Raw genomic sequence first — 19,252 nt, 5'->3', positions numbered from 1 at the left:
TAGAGTCATTGGGGAGTGACATTAATGTTTAAAAGAAAAGCATCAATAAAATACGTATTTTTAAGATATTACTTAGTCTCTCCCCTTTATTTTATAGATAAGGAAATCTAGGCCCAGAGAGGACATACAGGTAGTAAACAGCAAAGCCAGGAGTCAGAACCAGGTTCTTTGGGGCTCAGAATTAGGCAGATTGTGCTAGCTTTGGCTATAGGTCTGGCAACTTTCTGAGACCTAGTTTCCCCAGATGTAAAATAGAGATAATTCTTGTACTACCCACCTCCCTGGAATGCTATGAGGAAAGTACTTTTTGAATCTGAAAATTATTATTATTAGAAAATTGGTATTTAGTGTTAAATAACACATTCCACCATTCCTTGCGCCATTCTCTGTGGAGGAAGGGAGTGAATAAGCATTTCTATAGGGCCTACATACTGCATGCCAGACACTGTGCCTAGGCACTTTATAAATACTATTCTATTTGATCTTTACAACAGTAACCCTGCAAAGTAAGTGTTATTATTATCCCCATTTTACAGAGGAAGAAACTGAAGCAAATAGAGGTTAAATGACTTGCCCAGGTTCACACAGCTAGTAAGTATCTGAGGCTGGAATTGAACACAGGTCTTCCTGACTCCAGGCCCAACACTCCATTCACTGTGAAACCTAGATTCCTCTTTGTTTTCTCCTCTCTGGCCTTAAAGACCATGCTCAGAACTGGGGCTGGAAGGGTAAAGCTGGAGGAGAAACATGATTGTCTCTCTCCAGGGATGGTAATGGAGACTGCCCAAGTGCTCTGTGGTTGTAAGACTTTGTAAACCCAGCAAGAGGGGAGGAGGTGAGGGTGAGATTATGGGATAATGGAGGTTTGTGATCAATTCTGCTCTATTCCCAGAGAGTTCAACAAAGTTCCTTCAGAGAATAATTACACAAAGCCTTAGTTTTCCTGCAGAGTCCTGGGATTCTCGTGCCAGTGTCCTTTCCAGAACTGGCTTTCCTTCACCCTTAGAACAGCAATTGCAATTGTCTGGCATTCAGTTGCTGCGGCAACTATTTTTAGCCTGCCTCATGTGGGTGTGGGCCAGAGCTAGCAGTGAAGCCAAGATGGCTCAGAGCCCTGGGCAACTTCCATGAATTCAAATTTTCAGGTAACTTCTGCATTAAAATACTTCCCAGACATATAAATTGTGCATTAGTGAAATGCTATATGCTGGGTTGCACATACCCAGGGCTTCATGCATTAGGTGATTGGGTTACTCACTGAAAAGATATTTTATTATAGGAAGCTTGCTGAGAAAAACTGCCCAGACCTTAAATTTCTGTCCACTCACATCCATTAGATTCTGACATCCATTTAGTACTGAATAGTGGCATTAGGTCAAGGATGGATCTGTTCTGGTTGGATGGGACCAGAGAGAATTGCCTCTAAATACAGAGCTGAGGAAAGTGGAAGTTATGGTGGTCGTCCTCTAGCTGTTACAACTTGTGGACATGACAGGCAACGGATGATTGTAAGACAAAAGAAAATAAAGTAAGAGGTCTTGTAAACATTCAGTCTCTAGTCTGGATAAAATCATGACATGACTGTAAGTGTTAGAAAAATAGTAAATGACTTAACATAGTATTCTAGTATTTATTAATTTTTAAAAATGATGGACTATTGTAAATTAACTCTAAGGGACATATGAAGAAAGAAGCTCTCTGCATCCAGAGAAAGAACTGATAAATAGAAGTATGTATAGAATAATTTTACATGTATATACCTATTTGTGTCTAATGGCAGTCATCTCTAGGTTAATGGGGGAGGGAAGAAAAAAAGAAATTTACATGATAGTTTTGTTGTATATTTGAAAGGCATAGGAAATTGTGCATAGTAGATTTGCAGTGTCATGTACAATCATTTTTTGTTGTACTGTTATGAAAACACTTGTTTTATTCTATAAATTAAAAAGTAAAATTAAATTTTTTTTTAAATGATGGTCTGCCCTATGTTGAAATCTCTTCAGCCGTGTAGATCTGACTGTGATTATCTTTTTCCTTCTCTTGCTATGATTAATTTGCTTTTCACAAAGGTGGCCAGATGTTTTCAAGTGATTTTCATCTTGTGCATCTATTATGTAGGTATGTGCTCAATTTCTGTTAATGTGAGAGTATGCATTTCACATTACCCCAAAGAGCATTATTTTTCTCCCCATGTGGCAAAGATAAAATGGAACACTTGGATTTTATTTATTGATTTATTGATTTTATTTCCAAGTAAATTTAAAGCATCTCCCAATTTTAGAAAAAGCCTAAGGGCAGACACAGCTAGCATCTGAGTGTATCCTAAGCATTTCAAATGGCAAGCATCATCACAACGGGTAGATGAGGAGAGCAGGATCTGAATGTCTATAGTTAGAAGAATGAAGTTTGTTTATTAGAAGGAACACTGAAAGAGGATTCAATTTTTAGAGGCAGTTAAGTGGCACAGTGAATAGAGAGCTATGGACCTGGCATCAAGAACGCTTATGTTCGAATACAGCCTCTAATTCCTATTATGTGCCTCAGTTTCTTCAACTGTAAAAATGGGGATAGTAGCAGCACCTACCTGCCAGAGTTGTTGTAAGGATCATGTGAGATAATATTTGTAAAGCTCTTTTCATAGTTGTTGGTTGGTTGTTTCAGTTGTGTCTGACTCTTTGTGACCCCTTTGGGGTTTTCTTGGCAAAGATACTGGAGTGCTTTGCTTTTTTCCTTCTCTACCTCATTTTATAGATGAGGGAACTGAAGCAAATAGGGTTAAGTGACTTGCCCAAGGTCACACAGCTAGTAAGTGTCAGAGGCTGGATTTGAACTCATGAAGATGAGTCTTCCTGACTCTACGCCTGGTACTTTACCTACTGTGTCACCTAGCTGCCAAGGCACAGTGCTGTTGATAAATGCTTATTCCCTTCCCTTCATCCAAAAAGAATCCTTGAGCACCTTCTCTGTACCAGATACTTGGGATATAAAAATAAATATAGTCCCTATTCTCAAGGAGTTTATATTCTGGGTTAGGAGGGGGAAAGGTGTTTGCGAAGTAATATATGTACAGATAAAGACAACATAGTTGGGGGAGGGGGGAAATCCCTGTATTGCCAGAGAAGGTAAGATCCTTTTCTCTCTCATGTTACCCAAATATTAACTTGAGTGTTGCCCAAGAAGAGGGCAGTGTGCTGGTTCTGAGGTCAGGGGACGTGGGTTCTTCATATCCTGGTTCTGCTGCTTGTTTGCTAGGTCCTTCTGCTCTCTGGGCTTCAGTTTCCTCATCTGTGAAATGCAGGATTTGGTCTATTTTGGATGATCATGAAGTTTGCTTCTAGATCTAAAATCCCAGTAAAAGAGAATTTCGAAGACTATTTCTGTTTGTGGGTGACATTGTGTTGATTGCATTGAGCCTCGCCTCCAACTGTATAGAATGTCATCTATGATATTAATGACAATAGGAAATGGACTAGTGGAACTCAATCAGATGTGTTCTAAGACGTGTCTAATGTTTAATTTGTTTTGTTCAGCTATGCATAATTGTTGCAAAGGAGGCCTTCTATGGAAGGGGATGGGGTTGGGTTAATGTGTGGTGCTAGACATAAAAAAAGCATCAAGAAGATTTTAAAAAAATAATCAGTAAGAAAAAGTACAAAAGTGGATGCAGTTAAGTACCTCTATGTGCCTGCAGTAGGTAGCAATAGGAAAAAGTAGAGTATAAATAAAGCAATTTTGATACTTATATAATATGTATATATAAATACATATGTATATGTATGTATATATTTCTTAAAGGAGAAGTCAGAAGATTCAGAGCAGAAGCAAAAGTCAAGTGAAGGAGTGAGTAAGCGTGGGACTGGCCTGAGTATTTCCTCAAAATGGAGGTTTGAGAAAGAACTCACCAGTAAGAGGGCACAGTGTCAGAGTCTCAGTTCTCTCGTTTGTCAAATGAAGATAATACTATTTGTCAGAGCTAAGATGAAAGGTTTTTTCAAACGTCAAGGCACGTGTGTTAGTATGAACTATTATTTTTTTTCTCGAAGTATTTTTTATTTTTTAATATTTAATGTTATTTTTTCCAATTACATGTAAAGACAATTTTCAACATTCATTTTGTGAAAGATTTTGAGTGAGTTCCAAACTTTTCTCACTCCTTCTCTACCCTCTTCCTTCCCAAGACAGCAAGTAATCTGGTATAGGTTATACATTTGCAAGCATGTAAAACATTTCCACATTGGTCATGTTGTGGAAGAAGAAACAGAACAAAAGGGGGAAAAAACATGAAAAAAAAAACCAAAATAAAGTGAAAATAGTTTGCTTTGATCTGCATTCAGACTTCATCAGTAGTATGAACTGGCATTATTAGCAATCTGAAGAATGTGACAGGACCTTAGGAGTTATCTAGTCTAGACTTTCTCCCAATGTTTTGTGAAGCACGAAGTCATTGAATGTTCAGGAATATGAAACTGCTTGATCGAAAGTTTTACTAGAAATTCACATCAATCCCCTTTATTGAAACGCAATCACTAATAAATAACTACTAGACATCTTTCCTTTATTCTCTGTTATTTCCCCTTTGCCTGCTTGTCTTCCCAGTTTAAGGAAGCTGGGCTGGCAACCACAGCAATGTAGTTCATGGAAATAGGCTTAACTTTCCTTGATAGCATTTGCTGCCAGATCCTGAAGATAATAAAATGCTTGCTTTGTAGATCTGCAGCATTCCTAATCATTTCTCAGATTAAAACCAAACAAAACAATGCCATTGTAGGGGAATGGGATACAGAGAGCTTCTGCCTTCATTGACTCAGGCAGGAAAGAATCTTGTATATTGCTTTTGCATGAAAATTAAGAGTTTACTATCAGAGAATATCCGTTTGGGAAGTGCCCTTTTCCCATGTGTCAACATCAATACAGGATCAAAATGTCTTTCTGTATGTGCTGTTATGAAGAGGAATTGTGTGTGGCATATGCCATCTTCATTAGAAATTTCATTAGTAGATTAAATTCGTGAGTCATTATTCTTGGCTCATTAAAGACCTTTTTTATGAATAAAGCAGCAGGCTTTTTTTTATGATTTTCTGCAATAATCTACCGATAGTAATATTTGTCTTCTCTAATTGATCCAAGTTGACTTCTAGTTGTATCCCTTCTCCCATTTGTGTCAGGATTATTGGGCCATAACCATTAAGTTTGTGGAGAGAGGTGGGTGGCAGAGTGGGATACAGATTTACAGGGTTATGGGAAGAGACCTTCCTCCCTCAAGATAGGAATACTTCCTTTTCTATGACTCCTACCCTAGGACCTGACTCAGAACTGCTCCTGAGTTCATTGACATTATAGAAGAATGTCACATCCCAATGGAGAATGTGTGGTTGTGGTTGTTGTGATTTGTCCTTCATTCTCGAAGAGGATCAAGACATCAGGAAGATGATGCCATGACTTGCAAGTGAATTAGATTTAAGTGAGGAAGGGCTGTGCAAAGTCACCAGCCTCACTTTTTCCTCTGGAGCCATTTGGATCCAGTGGCCAGATATAGATCAGGACAACCGAAGATGGGCCCGATGGAGAATGTAGCCTTTTGCTTGATTCTGATAGCAAAGACGGAGGATCCCTCCTTTCTGGTAACTTTGGCTTTAGCTGACATTAAACTTTTAAGAACTAAAATTTTCTCCTCAAGGGTAGTGTCATGTGTTACAACACATCCCATCCTATAAACATACTCTTCTTTCACCAGCAAGCCCAACTCTCCTCTTGCTGCTGGTCTTGTCAGGTTTTTAGCTACCACTGTTTCTTTTATTCTCTCCCTTTACTCTTATTTCCAGTATCTGGCACAGACTAAGTGCTTAATAAAAGATTGTTGATTGATTGATTATCTCCCAAAATAACACAAAATACTTATTTGGGTTGGTAGTTTACTATTCCTACTGCTTGGATATTTGGATGGAGCTGCAATCTCATCATTGCTTCTATTCTGTATAAAATTCTTCCCTTAAGTCTTCCATGGAGGACCCACCCAAGGCTTGGAATTCTTTCCTCAGATTCTCGTGATATGCTGAGTGTGTCATTGTAGCATTTTAGGTATCTGATAACATCATTCTTGCTGCCGGACAAATTATCTCACTTTCCACTCATCGCTATTTTTGATGATGTCTTGTATGCTATTTATTAAAGCAAGTCATCTTTCATAGTATGATATCATCCCCTTCTGACATTTCCAGGAGATTGCTCCCACTGTCTCTCTCACTCTCATATCTCTAGTATCTCCCTATTGGGCATATTCCCTGCTAACTACAAACTAGCCTATGTCTATCTCATCTTAGCTATTGTCCAATTTCTCTCCTCCCTCTCCTTGAAAAAGTTGTCTGTACTAGGTACCTTCACTTCATCTCCTCTTCTCAGTTCTCTGTAACTTGGTTTCTGACTTCTTCATTTACCTGAAGCAACCCTCTCCAAAATTACCCTATTTCACTGAATAATTGTTTCCACCACATAATCATCGCCACCACATAATCATTGCCACCACATAATCGTCATGCTTTGTTTTTTAGTCCAAAAATTGGTTTATAACCTTTTGTTGTGTAATCATCTCATGGTATAATTCTGTTCATCATGCTGCTTAAGAGGTAAATAGAGCAGCAATGCATTCACCAGTGGCATATGTATACACATTTACCTCTCACACACTGCAAGCTGCGAGCCTAAAATTCCCAGCACATGTGCATTGTTAGTACTTTTCTGAAAGCCAATTTGCGTGGTTTGTTTCCAGCACTACAGTACTAATGGGATTGTCACTCAACTCATTGAAGAGCTTTAGGCACAAGGGGAGTGGGTGGACGGGCGAAGCTACCATGAGTAAGTCACATAATATGGTCAGGCTTGCATCTTCCCAATTTTAACATATATTCATGAGTATTCCATGCGCCCTAATCTTGCATCAAAGATAGCTTAGTAATAAATGATTTTTAAGTAATACTGGCACGGTTTTTTAAAGCTTCACATAATGGTTGTACCCCACCTTTTTGTAAAATTTTGGCATAAAATCTGCAATGATTATGTGGTAAAATATGGCACCAGTGATCCTTTAATTGCCAGATCTAATGGTCTTTTCTCTATCCTCATCCTTCTTGACCTGTATGCAACTGTTGACACTGCTGATCACCATCTCCTCCTGGATAATCTTTCATCTATAAGTATTTACTGTTCTCTCCTTCTTTTCTTTCTCCTTGTTTGACTGCTCCTTCTCATTTTCCTTTGCTGAGTTTCCATCTAGTTCACATTTACTTAACATGGGTATTCACCAAGGCTTTGGCCCCAGCCCTCTTTGTTTTCTCCTTAGGTATTATCTCACTTTGTGAACTCCCATGGGTTCGAAGATCATATCTATGCAGATGATTGTCAAATTTATATATATGGTCCTAGTTTCTGTCCTGAGATACTGACCCTAAATCACCAACAATCTTTTGGACATCTTGAAATGGATGTTCTGTAGGTATCTCAAACTCAACATATTCAAAACAAAGCTTGTCATCTTGCTCCCCACCCTAAACCCTCCCTTCTGCTAAACTTTCCTATTACTCTTAAGCAAAGGACACCACTATTCTTTAAGTTACTCAGGTTTCCAGGCTTGGCATCAACCACGACTTCTCAATCTTAATCACTCCACATATCCAATTTCTTGTCAAATCTTGTAATTTTCACCTGGGACCAAATAGAACTAGAACCAATTGAATTCCTCTATCTCCTGCAGCCCTTCAGATATTCAGAGATGCTAGAAATGACCTTAGAGCTCATGTAGTAGTATAATACCTTCATTTTGCAGGTAAGAAAACTGAAGCCCAGAGAAATTCAATGACTTGCCCAAGGTTACTGAGGTATTAAGTGGCAGAGCCACTATACCAACCCATATCCTCTGATTGTGAAGCTATACCATACTGCCCCTCATATTTTCCCCCCCGTATCCCTACATGACCATCTACTTATATTTATGACCAAACCAGCCAATGGCAAAAGTTTCATTCTGTAGTCATGTAGTAGATTTTCTTGGTGTCAACCTAACTGGCTTGTGAAAGTTCTTAATTTAATTCATTTTCATCATACTAGTTGTCACGTCAAAGGAGAGTTGGGAAGCCAAGGAGTTAACAGAGGATCAAGGGAGCTCTTTGGGAGAAGGACCATTGGCTTACTGGAAGAAACTAGAGAAGCTGAGCTAATTCCGTCCTCCATCCCAGGTTGAGGGATCGCCAGGGCTAGATAGGAGTTGGGATAATGGGTCATGCATCTTCCTGTATTAGGGAAATTCCCCATGTAGGGAGAAGGAAATTGAATTTAGACAAAGAACAAACAGTCTCTGGCCATTCATAGACAGCCAGGATATCAGATAACTGAAAGTAGGAAGACTGGGTACCAGGCAAATCAATGACCAGAGCTAAAGAGCAAAGGAGTCAGGAAGCAGGAATTGAACCATGGGTCATATGAACACTAAGGATACCTAGGATGTCTCAGGATTTTGTCAGATAGTTTATGGGTCAGGTTGTATTTTGAAAGGTTGTGTCTCACTCTTGGTCTTCTGATTCTTACAGTCTGAACTTGACTGGGCTGGGCACTTAGATTTTTATTGTTTTGTTTTGTTTTTGTTTTTTGCTTTTTGGTGAGGCAATCAGGGTTAAGTGCCCAGGGTCACTCAGCTAGTAAGTGTTAAGTGTCTGAGGTTGGATTCGAACTCCAAGGCCAGAGCTCTATTCACTGCACCACCTAGCTGACCCTGGGCACTTAGATTTTTACATCAGCTGATCTTTGCCTGCCTCCTTATGTATAGTTTATCAGCACATGGATACATGTTATTTCTGTAAAGATTTAGATGTTTAGATATGTAATACTCTTGACAGAATTCCTAGAGTTGGAAATACATCTCTCATCTTATTCCTATCTCTCTTATCCTTTAGTTTCCTTTTTCTGCCCTTGGGATTGACAGTAACAGCATGTCACTTACATGTGAACAGTGAACAAAACTGGAATTCTCTGCAGATCAGATTCCTAGTGGCCACTCATCTAGAGTTGCTTTTGTAACCGCATTTAAGTGGTGATAAAGATAGCATTGAAGATATTTGCAATAGAAACAGGAAATGACCCGATGGTGTCATTGAGGCTTACATCAAGGAATGTATAGAAAGAGAAACCACTAGGATGATCCATTTTCCTGTGAACTACTTATTCTGCAACCAGGGTTGGTCTGACCTGTGGTGGAATGGAAATGGTGTTCTTGGTAATCATATCTGTTTTCATTTTGTCCATTTACTATAACTTTGTAGCCTACATTAGATGGCATATCTAGAGCTTCTTTCATCCTTTGTGGCTGCTGATGCTAGAGAGATGCTCAGAGATGTAGGTTAGCCAAACACATGGTGGATGCATGAATGTTCAAACCTCTGAGCCAATTTCTCTTTACTATAATGATTGTTAATTTTCTGATTCATTGCGTTATCTGTACAGCTGGTTTCCTTGTGGTTTCTAAAGGTGAAATACTGTGGTTTCTCTTCTCACCCTTAGCAGAGAGTAGAGTTAATTTAAAGAGGTGACAGCCTGTATTGGTTAAGTTAGAGAAACTTCAGTGGCAACTGCATAAAGGTTCACTCAGAGAAAGTAAAATGGGATTTTCTACTGCACAAGTAGAAATCCTATATTTCCTTCTTACTATCACTGTACCAACAATTTATTGCTATATATGGGTATCAAAAGCTTGGTGGCAGGAACCATTTTTTTGTTTAGTTTTGTCTTTGTGTCCCAGTTACATATACCACATTCATTCTTTCATTCAACAAGAATCTTTTAAGCATCCATTAAGGGCCAGGCTCTGTGTAAGTCCTGGGAATACAAAGATAGAAATGAAAATAATTCCTGCTCTCAAGAAACTAAAATGTTGTTTGAAGTAATGGAGAGGTTATAATGTTTTTATTGTTCAGCTATTTTTCAGGCACACGTCTTACTCTTGGTGAACCTATTTGGGGTTTTCTTGGCAAAAATACTGGAGTGGTTTGCCATTTCCTTCTCCAGCTCATTTTACAGATGAGGAAACTGAGGCAAACTGAGTTAAGTGACTTGCCCAAATTCATACAACTAATTAGTGTCTCAGGCCAGATTTGAACTCAGGAAGATGAATCTTCCTGACTCCAGGTCCAGTGCTCTATCTGCTATGCCCTATAATGTATTTACAGCCAACTTAATACAAAACATATACAAAAGTAATTTCTACTGTGAGGAGGGTCCTAGCACCTGGGAAGTGAATGGAAGGGGAAGGATGTGGTTCATGTTAGGCTTCAGATAGGAATTAACCTGAGCTGGGCCTTGAAGGAAGCTTGGATTTCTATGAGGTCAAGGCAAAGAGGGAGTACACTTGCTGCATTTCTTGTAGGTTTACCTACAAGGCAAGTAGTATGTGAATTCTCATTTCTGCCCAGTTTGTTGCTGTTGTGGTTACAAATAACCAATTCTAGTTACGATTCATTTATTTTTTATTGTTGCCTTTTCAAGAAAGCAGACCAAAAAGCATGACTTACCAAATAATCTGAGGTATTGTTTTTCTTTTCTTTTTTTTTTGTACCTCTTCCAGGGAGAAGTGCCTCCTTCCTCTCCAACTTGCTTTGGAATCCAAGAACATGAAATTGGCCCAGTATGCTCTAGCAGGGATGCAGGTATGACTGATTCCCCTTGAATAGAAGGTGGTTTAGACAAGTGTCAAGTCTGATTTTGCATTTGCAGTCTAGCCAAGGTGAATTAGATTGTGTGTGCTAGAAAATCAATCCTTGAAACTTTGCTAATAATAAATTAGACCTTGGGAAGACAAAATTGGAAAGTCTTCCTGTTTCAGCCAGAATTTCCCCAACTCTGCTATTTTTTTTCTTCTTTTATTAGTTGAAGGACTATCATTGACAGTCTGAAACCCAACTAACTCTCAAGTAGAATCTTTCCTTTAGCAGTCTCCTTTTTAGGAGTAGAGGTAAAACACAAGAAAATGAGCTAAGGTGATCAGGGATTTATTTTTTAAAACAATTTGCAAATTATGCCTTTAGTATAGATCTGGCACCATCCCCTACAATATCTGTGCAAACACTGTACAATGAAAATTGATGTTCAAAATAATTATGTTGATGATAACCCCAAAGCAGTGCAGTCCTTCCTTCAAAGATTCAGTGAGGTTACCTTTTCTATCTTTGCTAAGGTTGGAAAGTGGACTAATATTTATTGCTTCATTTTCCCAGTAGAATGTAAGCTCCTTGAGAGCAAGGACTGTTTTAATGCCTGCTTTTTAGGCCTAGCCCTTAGCAAAATGCCTTGCACACAGTAGGTACTTAATAAATGCTTGTTGATTGATTTGCTGGATGTTAAGTGCTTGTTCTGTGCAGAGCACTGTGCAAGGCACTGAGGATCATACAATTTACGGTGTCTGACCTCAAGGAAATTATTAAAATATTTTCAATTTTTAAAAATTTCTTATTTATTTTTAATATTATTTTCTTTTTAAATCTTGAATTCTAAATTCTGCCCCTTCCTCCCAGCCCTCTCTTACCCACTGAGAAGGCAAGCAAAATGATATCAATTATACATGTGAAATCATGCAAAACATATTCATATTAGTCATATCACAAAAAAAGCAAAAAAAAATAAAGAAAGAAACCAAGAAAATTATACTCCAGTTTGCACTCAGAGTTCCTTGTCTCTAGAGGTGGATAGTATTTTTTCATAATGAGTCCTTTGGAATTGTCTTGGATCATTGTATTGATCAGAGTGGCCATCTTTCTTTCACAGTTGATCATCATTACAACATTGCCTTACTGTGCACAATGATTTCCTGGTTCTTCACACTTCACTTTGCATAAGTTCATATAGGTCTTGCCATTTTCTTCCCTAAAACTATCCCTGACATAATTTATTATAGCACAGTAGCACTTCATCACAATCATATGCCACAACTTGGTTAGCCATTCCACAACTGATGCGCATCCCCTCAACTTTGTGGCACCACAAATAAAGCTGCTGTAAATATTTTTGTACCTAGAGGCTCTTTCCCTTTTTCTTTAATCTCTTTGGGGTACAGACCTAGTACTGGTACTGCTGGGACAAAGCGTATGCAAGGTTGTGGAACCCTTTGAGCATAACTCCAAATTGTTTTCCAAAATGGTTGGACCAGTTCACAACTCCACTAACAGTTTATTGGTGTACCTATTTTCCCTCATCCCCTCCAGCAGTTGTCATTTTTGATAGGTATGAGGTGGTAACTCAGAGTTGTTTTAATTTGCATTTCTCTAATCATTCATAATTTAGAACCCTTTTCCTGGGATTGTAGAGACCTTTGATTTCTTCTGAAAACTGCATGTTCATATCCTTCGATCATTTATCAGTTGGTGAACACAACGTATTTTAGATATAACATACATATAAAGATTTCGAGAGCAGTGGTTGAAGCACATATGTGGACTTGGGTTTAACCAGTTAACTAGAACACATTTTCCTTTCCTGAATATTATAGTTCATTCAGGTTTTACTTTACAGATGCAGGTGCTGATTCCACCAGAGAGAAGATGATGGTATTCCCATTTTGGCGACATATTATCTTTTCCAGGTGGCTTCTTTTATGAGGTTCAGGAAGGAAGGGATTCATGGCTCAGTGCAAATATAATTTAGTGCAGTTCTGTATTAATGGTACAGGTTTCAAGTGAATAGAGAATATGTAGTTCTTCTAGTTCAACGCGTGAATCTTGAATAATAATAATAATAGCTAACATTTCTACAGCATCTACTATGTGCCAGGCACTGTGCTAAGTGTTTTGTGATTATTTTCTCATTTGATCCTAATATTAACAGCTAACATTTATACAGTGCTTACTATGTGCCAGGCACTATGCTAAGTGCTTTACAATTATTATCTCAGTTCACTCTTACAACCACCATGGGAGGTAGGTGTTATTATTATCCTCATGTTACAGATGGGGAAACAGAGGCAAACCAAGGTTAAGTGATTTGCTCAGAGTTAAATAGCTGCTAGTAAATATCTGAGAACTCAGACTGTCTCCCATTTGTATAAGACCTAATTTTAGGTCTTACATAGTAAGATGTAATAACTATGAATCTAATAACTTGAATCTAAAACATAGCATTTTGTTTTATACGCTTCTAGTATTTTTAATCATGCGATAGTTTGTTATAACTACTTACATTTTTGTTTTATTCCCCCAATAGACTGTAAGCTTCCTGAGGGGAAAGACTAGGTCAATATAGGTAGATTCTGTATAGCTGTCTTCTACCAGCCCAGCACTTAGTCCAATGCTTTGAACACATTACTGCCCTATATCTTTTTACAATGTGAATACTACCAGCTATATACTGCCGCATCACTTAGCTGCCCAAGAAGAGTTAATGCAAAGGATCATGTAGAATGGACTGTACTGATTTTATTAAAATACATATTCATTGTCAACAATGGTATGTTTCTCTGTTCGTTCTCAAAAATGTAGATAGGTACAAAATGAGTGAGTCTAGACAGCGAGGTGGTGTGGTGGCTAGACCCTGAGCCTGGAGTCAGGAGACTTGAGCTCAACTCAGGCTATAGACATTTACTAGCTGTGTGACCTTGGGAAAGTCATTTAATCTGTGTTTGCCTCAGTTATTTCAACTGTAAAATGGAGATAATAACAGTACCTACCTCCCAGAGATGTCAAATAAAATTATATTTGTAAGTGCTTAGCACAGTGCCTGGCACACAGTGGGTGCTATATAAATGCTTATTCCCTTCCTTTCCCCTCTTGCTTTAACCTGCCAGTATTTTCAGTATGTCTCTATATTAAGAATGTATGATTTCATTGGTGTAGGAACTCCTTCCCCTGTACTAGCATTTATAGCAGCCCAGAACTGCCTAGAACAATCAGCTGCACTGGTGCAGATTTCAATTCCATTTCACAAGCATTTATTAAGCACCAACTATATTCTCAGCACCATGTTCATCTTCAGGAATGCAGGAAGAAGGGAATGTTCTCTGCCCTTAGATTCTATTATAATTTATAGCCTTACAGAGTTGTCTGAGGTACATGGTCACAGAGTGACAGGACTTGAACCTGGGCCTTACTGACTTTAAATCTACTCCAATGTATACTATACCATGCATCAATTCAGTTTTTAGAAACACACCCACTTCCTATTTCAGTTCTCATCCCTTAAAAGTACTGAGTTTACAGTACTGTTTTACACAGCTAGTTGTTGTACTGGAAATTAACTCCTCCATCCTTTGGACTGCTCGTCTTTGTAGCCCTCATCTTTAGAATCTCAGAGAAGAACTTCCCTCTGGCTTCCTTAGTCCCTGGTATTTTTTTGTGCATTTTGTTGTTGTTATTTTCATCCAGACTTATGTTGTTCTTGGCATAGGTGAAATCCTATTCAAGGAGAGGAAACCCCCTTTACCAATGTAGATCCAAAACTCTTTTAGAACTTAAGAGTTTTAGGGAGTTTCCTAGGGCATTTGCCCATGATTACATCGTACTTAAACCCAAGTCTTGCTGCCTTCCAGGCTAGTGCTCTCATGTGCTGCATCATCTTTTAATCCCTGTTTGTCACTCTAAATTAAACCAGCTATGTAGCTGTTTGACTCAGAATTGCCTTTTAGAATAATACCCAAAGTGGCTTAATTCATGGAGGAAACAGGGGATGCAGTCTAGATATCTTCAATCTTTAAACAAGAGCTCTAGAATACATTTCCACAATAAAGAGCTGGTTAAATCAGGGAGCCAGGAGGGTCAGTGTCTGGACAGTGATTTCTGCATCTTTGAAGTCCCACCCCTTTTTCTTATCCTTTGACCAAACAACATTTTGGACGGTAATATGTGCAGGTGTCTGTAAAGAGAGAATGGGTCAGCTTGTCATACTCCTACCAATCTAATTGTCACCCAAACACCTGTTCACCTGACACATTTAGCATCATTCAAAATTCAAATGAAGTCGTTAACCGAATTTAGCCTTTTTTTTTCAATGAAGAACATTTGACAAAGATATTATCTACTTCAGTCATCAAATTTTTTTTTTCACAGCACAGGAATATCAGACCTTTCATAATGGTCTCCAGCTATATGACTCTTGGGTAATAAAAATAACCATCAATATATAATAAGCTACAACAGAGCTAGGGAGTGGGAGAAAAGACTGTCTGTGCTCAATGCCTTGTGTCTCTTTGCAGAAGCTGCTGTCAGATGAGAGATTTGTCTCCATGGAAACAGACTCTGATGAGAAGCAGTTGCTTAATCAGATCCTGAATGCTGTCAGAGTGACTCCTTCCCTCAATGAAGACCTGCAGGTAGAAGTGATGAAGGTTAGTATGACGCTCCTCTGGGGCTTGCGTCACTGGAGCAGAGACAAGGTCTGACCCCATGAGTGACACTGGAGCTTGTGAAAGACCTTGTTGCTATCTGTAGCTCAGCTCATCTTCCTGTTGGCATCCAATTATCAAGCCTGCTTATTCGATCTCATTGAAACAGAATGGTCTTGACTTGAGCTGTGGGTGCATTCTAACATAAATGACGACTGCATGGAAGGAAACAAATTCAATAAATCCATGAAGAAATTTGGCCCCATAGGAACAGCAGGAATTTGTCTAGCAATTATTCACCACCTTTTAATAGAATATGGGTTAGTTGATAAAGTGGCCTGTCTTAGGGACACACCTCATCCTTGCTGGGAATTCTGCCTGCTCTGGTTTAGAAACCAAACAAAATAATGGTCTTTATCTAACCACTTCCTCCTACCTCTCCAAAACAGACAAGCAAGCAAATAACCAAAAAACCCCCCCAAAACCCCAAACATTTCACTCACCAAACAAACCTGAACGTTTCTGGCAAACATTAAACTACTCACACAAAGCCATATGCATTTTTATGCATTAATATGCATTTTTAATGCTTTGATCTGTAATTCTCTTCCTCACTTTTGCTGCATTCACAGGAGTATAATTGTTGATATGCTGCCTGATGTCTGCCAGCCAATTCATTGAGGCATTCCACTCCAAGCCTTCTCTGCCTTGGGCAAGTTACTTCAACTGTCTCAGCATCAGTCACCATCCCTAAATCATGGGAACCAGATTAGATATACTCTCCAAGATCTGTTCCAACTCTAAAATTTGATGATTCTGTGGAAGACTGAAAGCTAAGATATTAAGAAGATGGGGCATGCATGATCTCATTGTATACTGTGACATAGGTCCATTAGCCATGAATGGACCATAACCAGAGTCCACTTCTAGATATGATCTTTTTTTTTCCTACCGAAACACTGACCCCATGGGCGTTCTATAACTATAACCAGCTGTTGATGGTAGTTTCTGTGGCAACTTGTCCAGCACATTCCCTTCAACCATTAGGCTTCCAGCATGTACCTGGGTGGTGGTTACATTTATGGAAGAAATGAGTCACAGATTTAGATCTGGAAAAGACCTTGCTATTCTGAAATTTCTTCCCCAAATCCTGCATTTCTTTTAGAGTTCCTACATTAAAGATTAAAATGATGAAGTATTTCTTCATCTAGAAGATTGGAATAGGCAGAATGTTAAATGATCGTGTCTATGCCACCACCTGCTTCTCTGACCCCATCCTTGATTTCTAATTCCAACCCAGTGGTGCCTTCTGCTAACTTTGCTGAGGACAAGAAATAACACATGTTAACTCTACTGGAAGTAATGGCTGTCACATCATGGCTACCTTTCTAATGTCATCATAATGGTTTCTAGAAACTGTAGTTAAATTCTGGAACCTAATGTGTCAACTACATGTAGCTAGGAAAGGGAAGCAAACAGATCTTCTGAAAGAAGGAAAACAATAATATGGATGAGTGTTCTTGGCAAACAAGGCTTTTAATCAAAATGTTGACTATGAATAATGAGAACTTTAGTTTCCCTACTGTTGTTTTTTACTTTTTTAAAAAAAATAACTCTGGTACTGGCAAAGCAAAGCATTTAAGTTTGTAAGAAACCCAGGTTTAAGCTTTTTAATTTATTAGTTATTGTCATTTCTAGGGTTCTCTTGGGGGGGTATCAAGGAATAGTCACCTTTTGTTTAGCAGCAAGAGATAGAAAGAGAAATTCCATTTAAAATAACTGTGGACAATGTATAATACTTGGGACACTACCTACCAAGACAAACCCAGGAACTATACGAACACAGTGAAAAAGCTAACAATGGAAATAAAATTGTTTTTAATTTTCTGTGATTTTAATATTTGTGGGTGTTTTTAGTTTTTTGTTTTGTTTTAGCAAATAGATCTTGAGGGGTTACTGTAACATCTGTCATATCTGTGAGTGGCCCTATTATGCTTCACTATTTAGAATTAAAATCTGACCCAGCCCTTAGCTGTACAGACACATTAGCCCTCTCATTTTATCAGTAAGGAAGCTAGACCTTTCTCTCCCTCCCTCTCTCCTCCCTTCTTTTTCTCCTTTTTCTCTCCTCCTTCACCCTCTGCCTAGTGATAGGTCTGTCAATCAATAAACATTTATCAAGTGCTTACTCGGTGCTAGGCATTGTGCTAAGCCCTGGGGAAAGAAAAAGCAAAAACAGCCTCTCCCTTCAGTGAGTTTTCATACTAATGGGGGGAGGGTGAAGAAGAGGGAAGGAAATAACCTCACCGTGCAAGATACCCATAGAGTAGACAGAAGATAGTCTTAGAGAGGAAGGCACTTGGACCTGGGAGAATAGGAGAGGCCTCATAGAAAAGGTATCCCTTGAGCTAAGTCTTTTTTTGTATTTTGGGTGAGGCAATTGGGGTTAAATGACTTGCCTAACATCACACAGCTGATGTAAGATTTGAACTCAGGTCCTCCTGACTCTAGGGCCACTGCTCTATTCACTGCGCCACCTAGCTGCCCCATTTGACCTAAGTCTTGAAGAAGCCATGATTTCTGAAAGGTGGAGGGGAGTAGAGGAAGCATTCCAGGCATGTGGATCAGACAGTGGAAAGGCATGAAGACAGATTATAGAACATTATTTAGAAGAAGCAGCAAGTAGGCCCGGAGGGGAGGTGTCTTCACGTATATTTTTTTTGGCACATCCCTTGTGCTTTGTAACTTTGCAACATTCCTTTTTGATCGTTTTGTGGTGGTGGTTCTTTCCATTTACATGTTTGTAGTAATTTTATGTACTAGAAGTGTCAAACCTGCAGCTTCTAATACTCCCAAGTACACCTGAATCAGATTAAAATGTAATTGGGAAATATTTAACAAAATAAATAAAAATACAATAAAACACAAGGTTAATAAGTAGTTTTCTAAATCAATACATGGCCCACAGGGATCCTTATGTATGGTTTAGTGGCCCCTCTTTCTATTTAAATTTGATGCCACTGTTTTCTTGGCTCTGATACTTCACTCTGCATCAGTTCATGTAACTCTTTCAATGTTTCTCTGTATTCATCTTATTCATTCTTTCTTATAGCACAGTAATATTCCATTACATTCCCATAATCCAATTTTGTTCAGCCATTCCCCACTTGATGGCATCTACTGTGTTTCTAATTTTTTCTTACTACAAAATTATAAACATTTTGGTATATATGGAGGAAAATTTAGCTTCTCTTAATGAATCTAGTTAACACAAAAAAAGTGAAAATCTAACCCCAAACTATGCCATTTCTCTCCTCAAATACACCAAAAATAATTGATAGTTCTTTCTAGTAGGCTCTTTTTTTGGTTGTAATTGTTTAACTGGGTGTGGAAAGGCTATCTTTGACTATTAAAAGTGCAGAGAAATGAGGATTAAAATTTACAGTTCGAGCAAATAATATCACAGAGCCATAGAGTCCAAAAGGGATTCTTCTGAAATGACACTATCTCTGAAATGAGCCAGTATAATATGGGGCTGCTTAATCCTCTAAATGAAATGTCAATGTCTGCAGTGATAATAGTTTTTAATAGTGTAGATATCTTGTTTGTCCAAAATGCTGTTCTGTGTTCCATGGAATCCTTGTAAATAACTAATGATATTCCTGACATCAGGGTTCAGGATTTTGTTTTTTGTCTGATGAATAATCTTTAGTGGGGTTGTTATCTGATACAAATGACTGAAGCTAGATCAGAGGCTGAAAGCAATTAGGAATGCTGATGTGGCTTTTTGTTAGTTTATGACAGGGATGAAAACGTGCAGGAAAATGAGACTACAGGCTATTTGTCCTTGACCATTAGGCATGGGACAGTAGAGGACATTTAATAAATCCTTGTTGATTAATTCAC

At 38.5% G+C, this 19,252-nt stretch overlaps 1 protein-coding gene across 1 annotated transcript in view; it reads left to right on the top strand.

Moving 5' to 3' along the window:
- ARFGEF3 (ARFGEF family member 3) overlaps positions 1 to 19,252 on the top strand; it is a 204,201-nt gene that overhangs the window by 45,743 nt on the left and 139,206 nt on the right. The window contains exons 3-4 of the mRNA XM_020973740.2: positions 10,607 to 10,688; positions 15,218 to 15,349. Coding sequence (XP_020829399.1) covers positions 10,607 to 10,688; positions 15,218 to 15,349 — 214 coding nt within the window. The remainder of the gene's footprint in view (positions 1 to 10,606; positions 10,689 to 15,217; positions 15,350 to 19,252) is intronic.

This window comes from Phascolarctos cinereus, unplaced genomic scaffold, assembly GCF_003287225.1.
Source record: "Phascolarctos cinereus isolate Bilbo 61053 unplaced genomic scaffold, phaCin_HiC Scaffold_5;HRSCAF=322, whole genome shotgun sequence".
NCBI lineage: Eukaryota > Metazoa > Chordata > Mammalia > Diprotodontia > Phascolarctidae > Phascolarctos > Phascolarctos cinereus.
The sequence above is the reverse complement of the archived record's forward strand: the minus strand, read 5'-3'. Positions and strand labels throughout refer to the sequence as shown.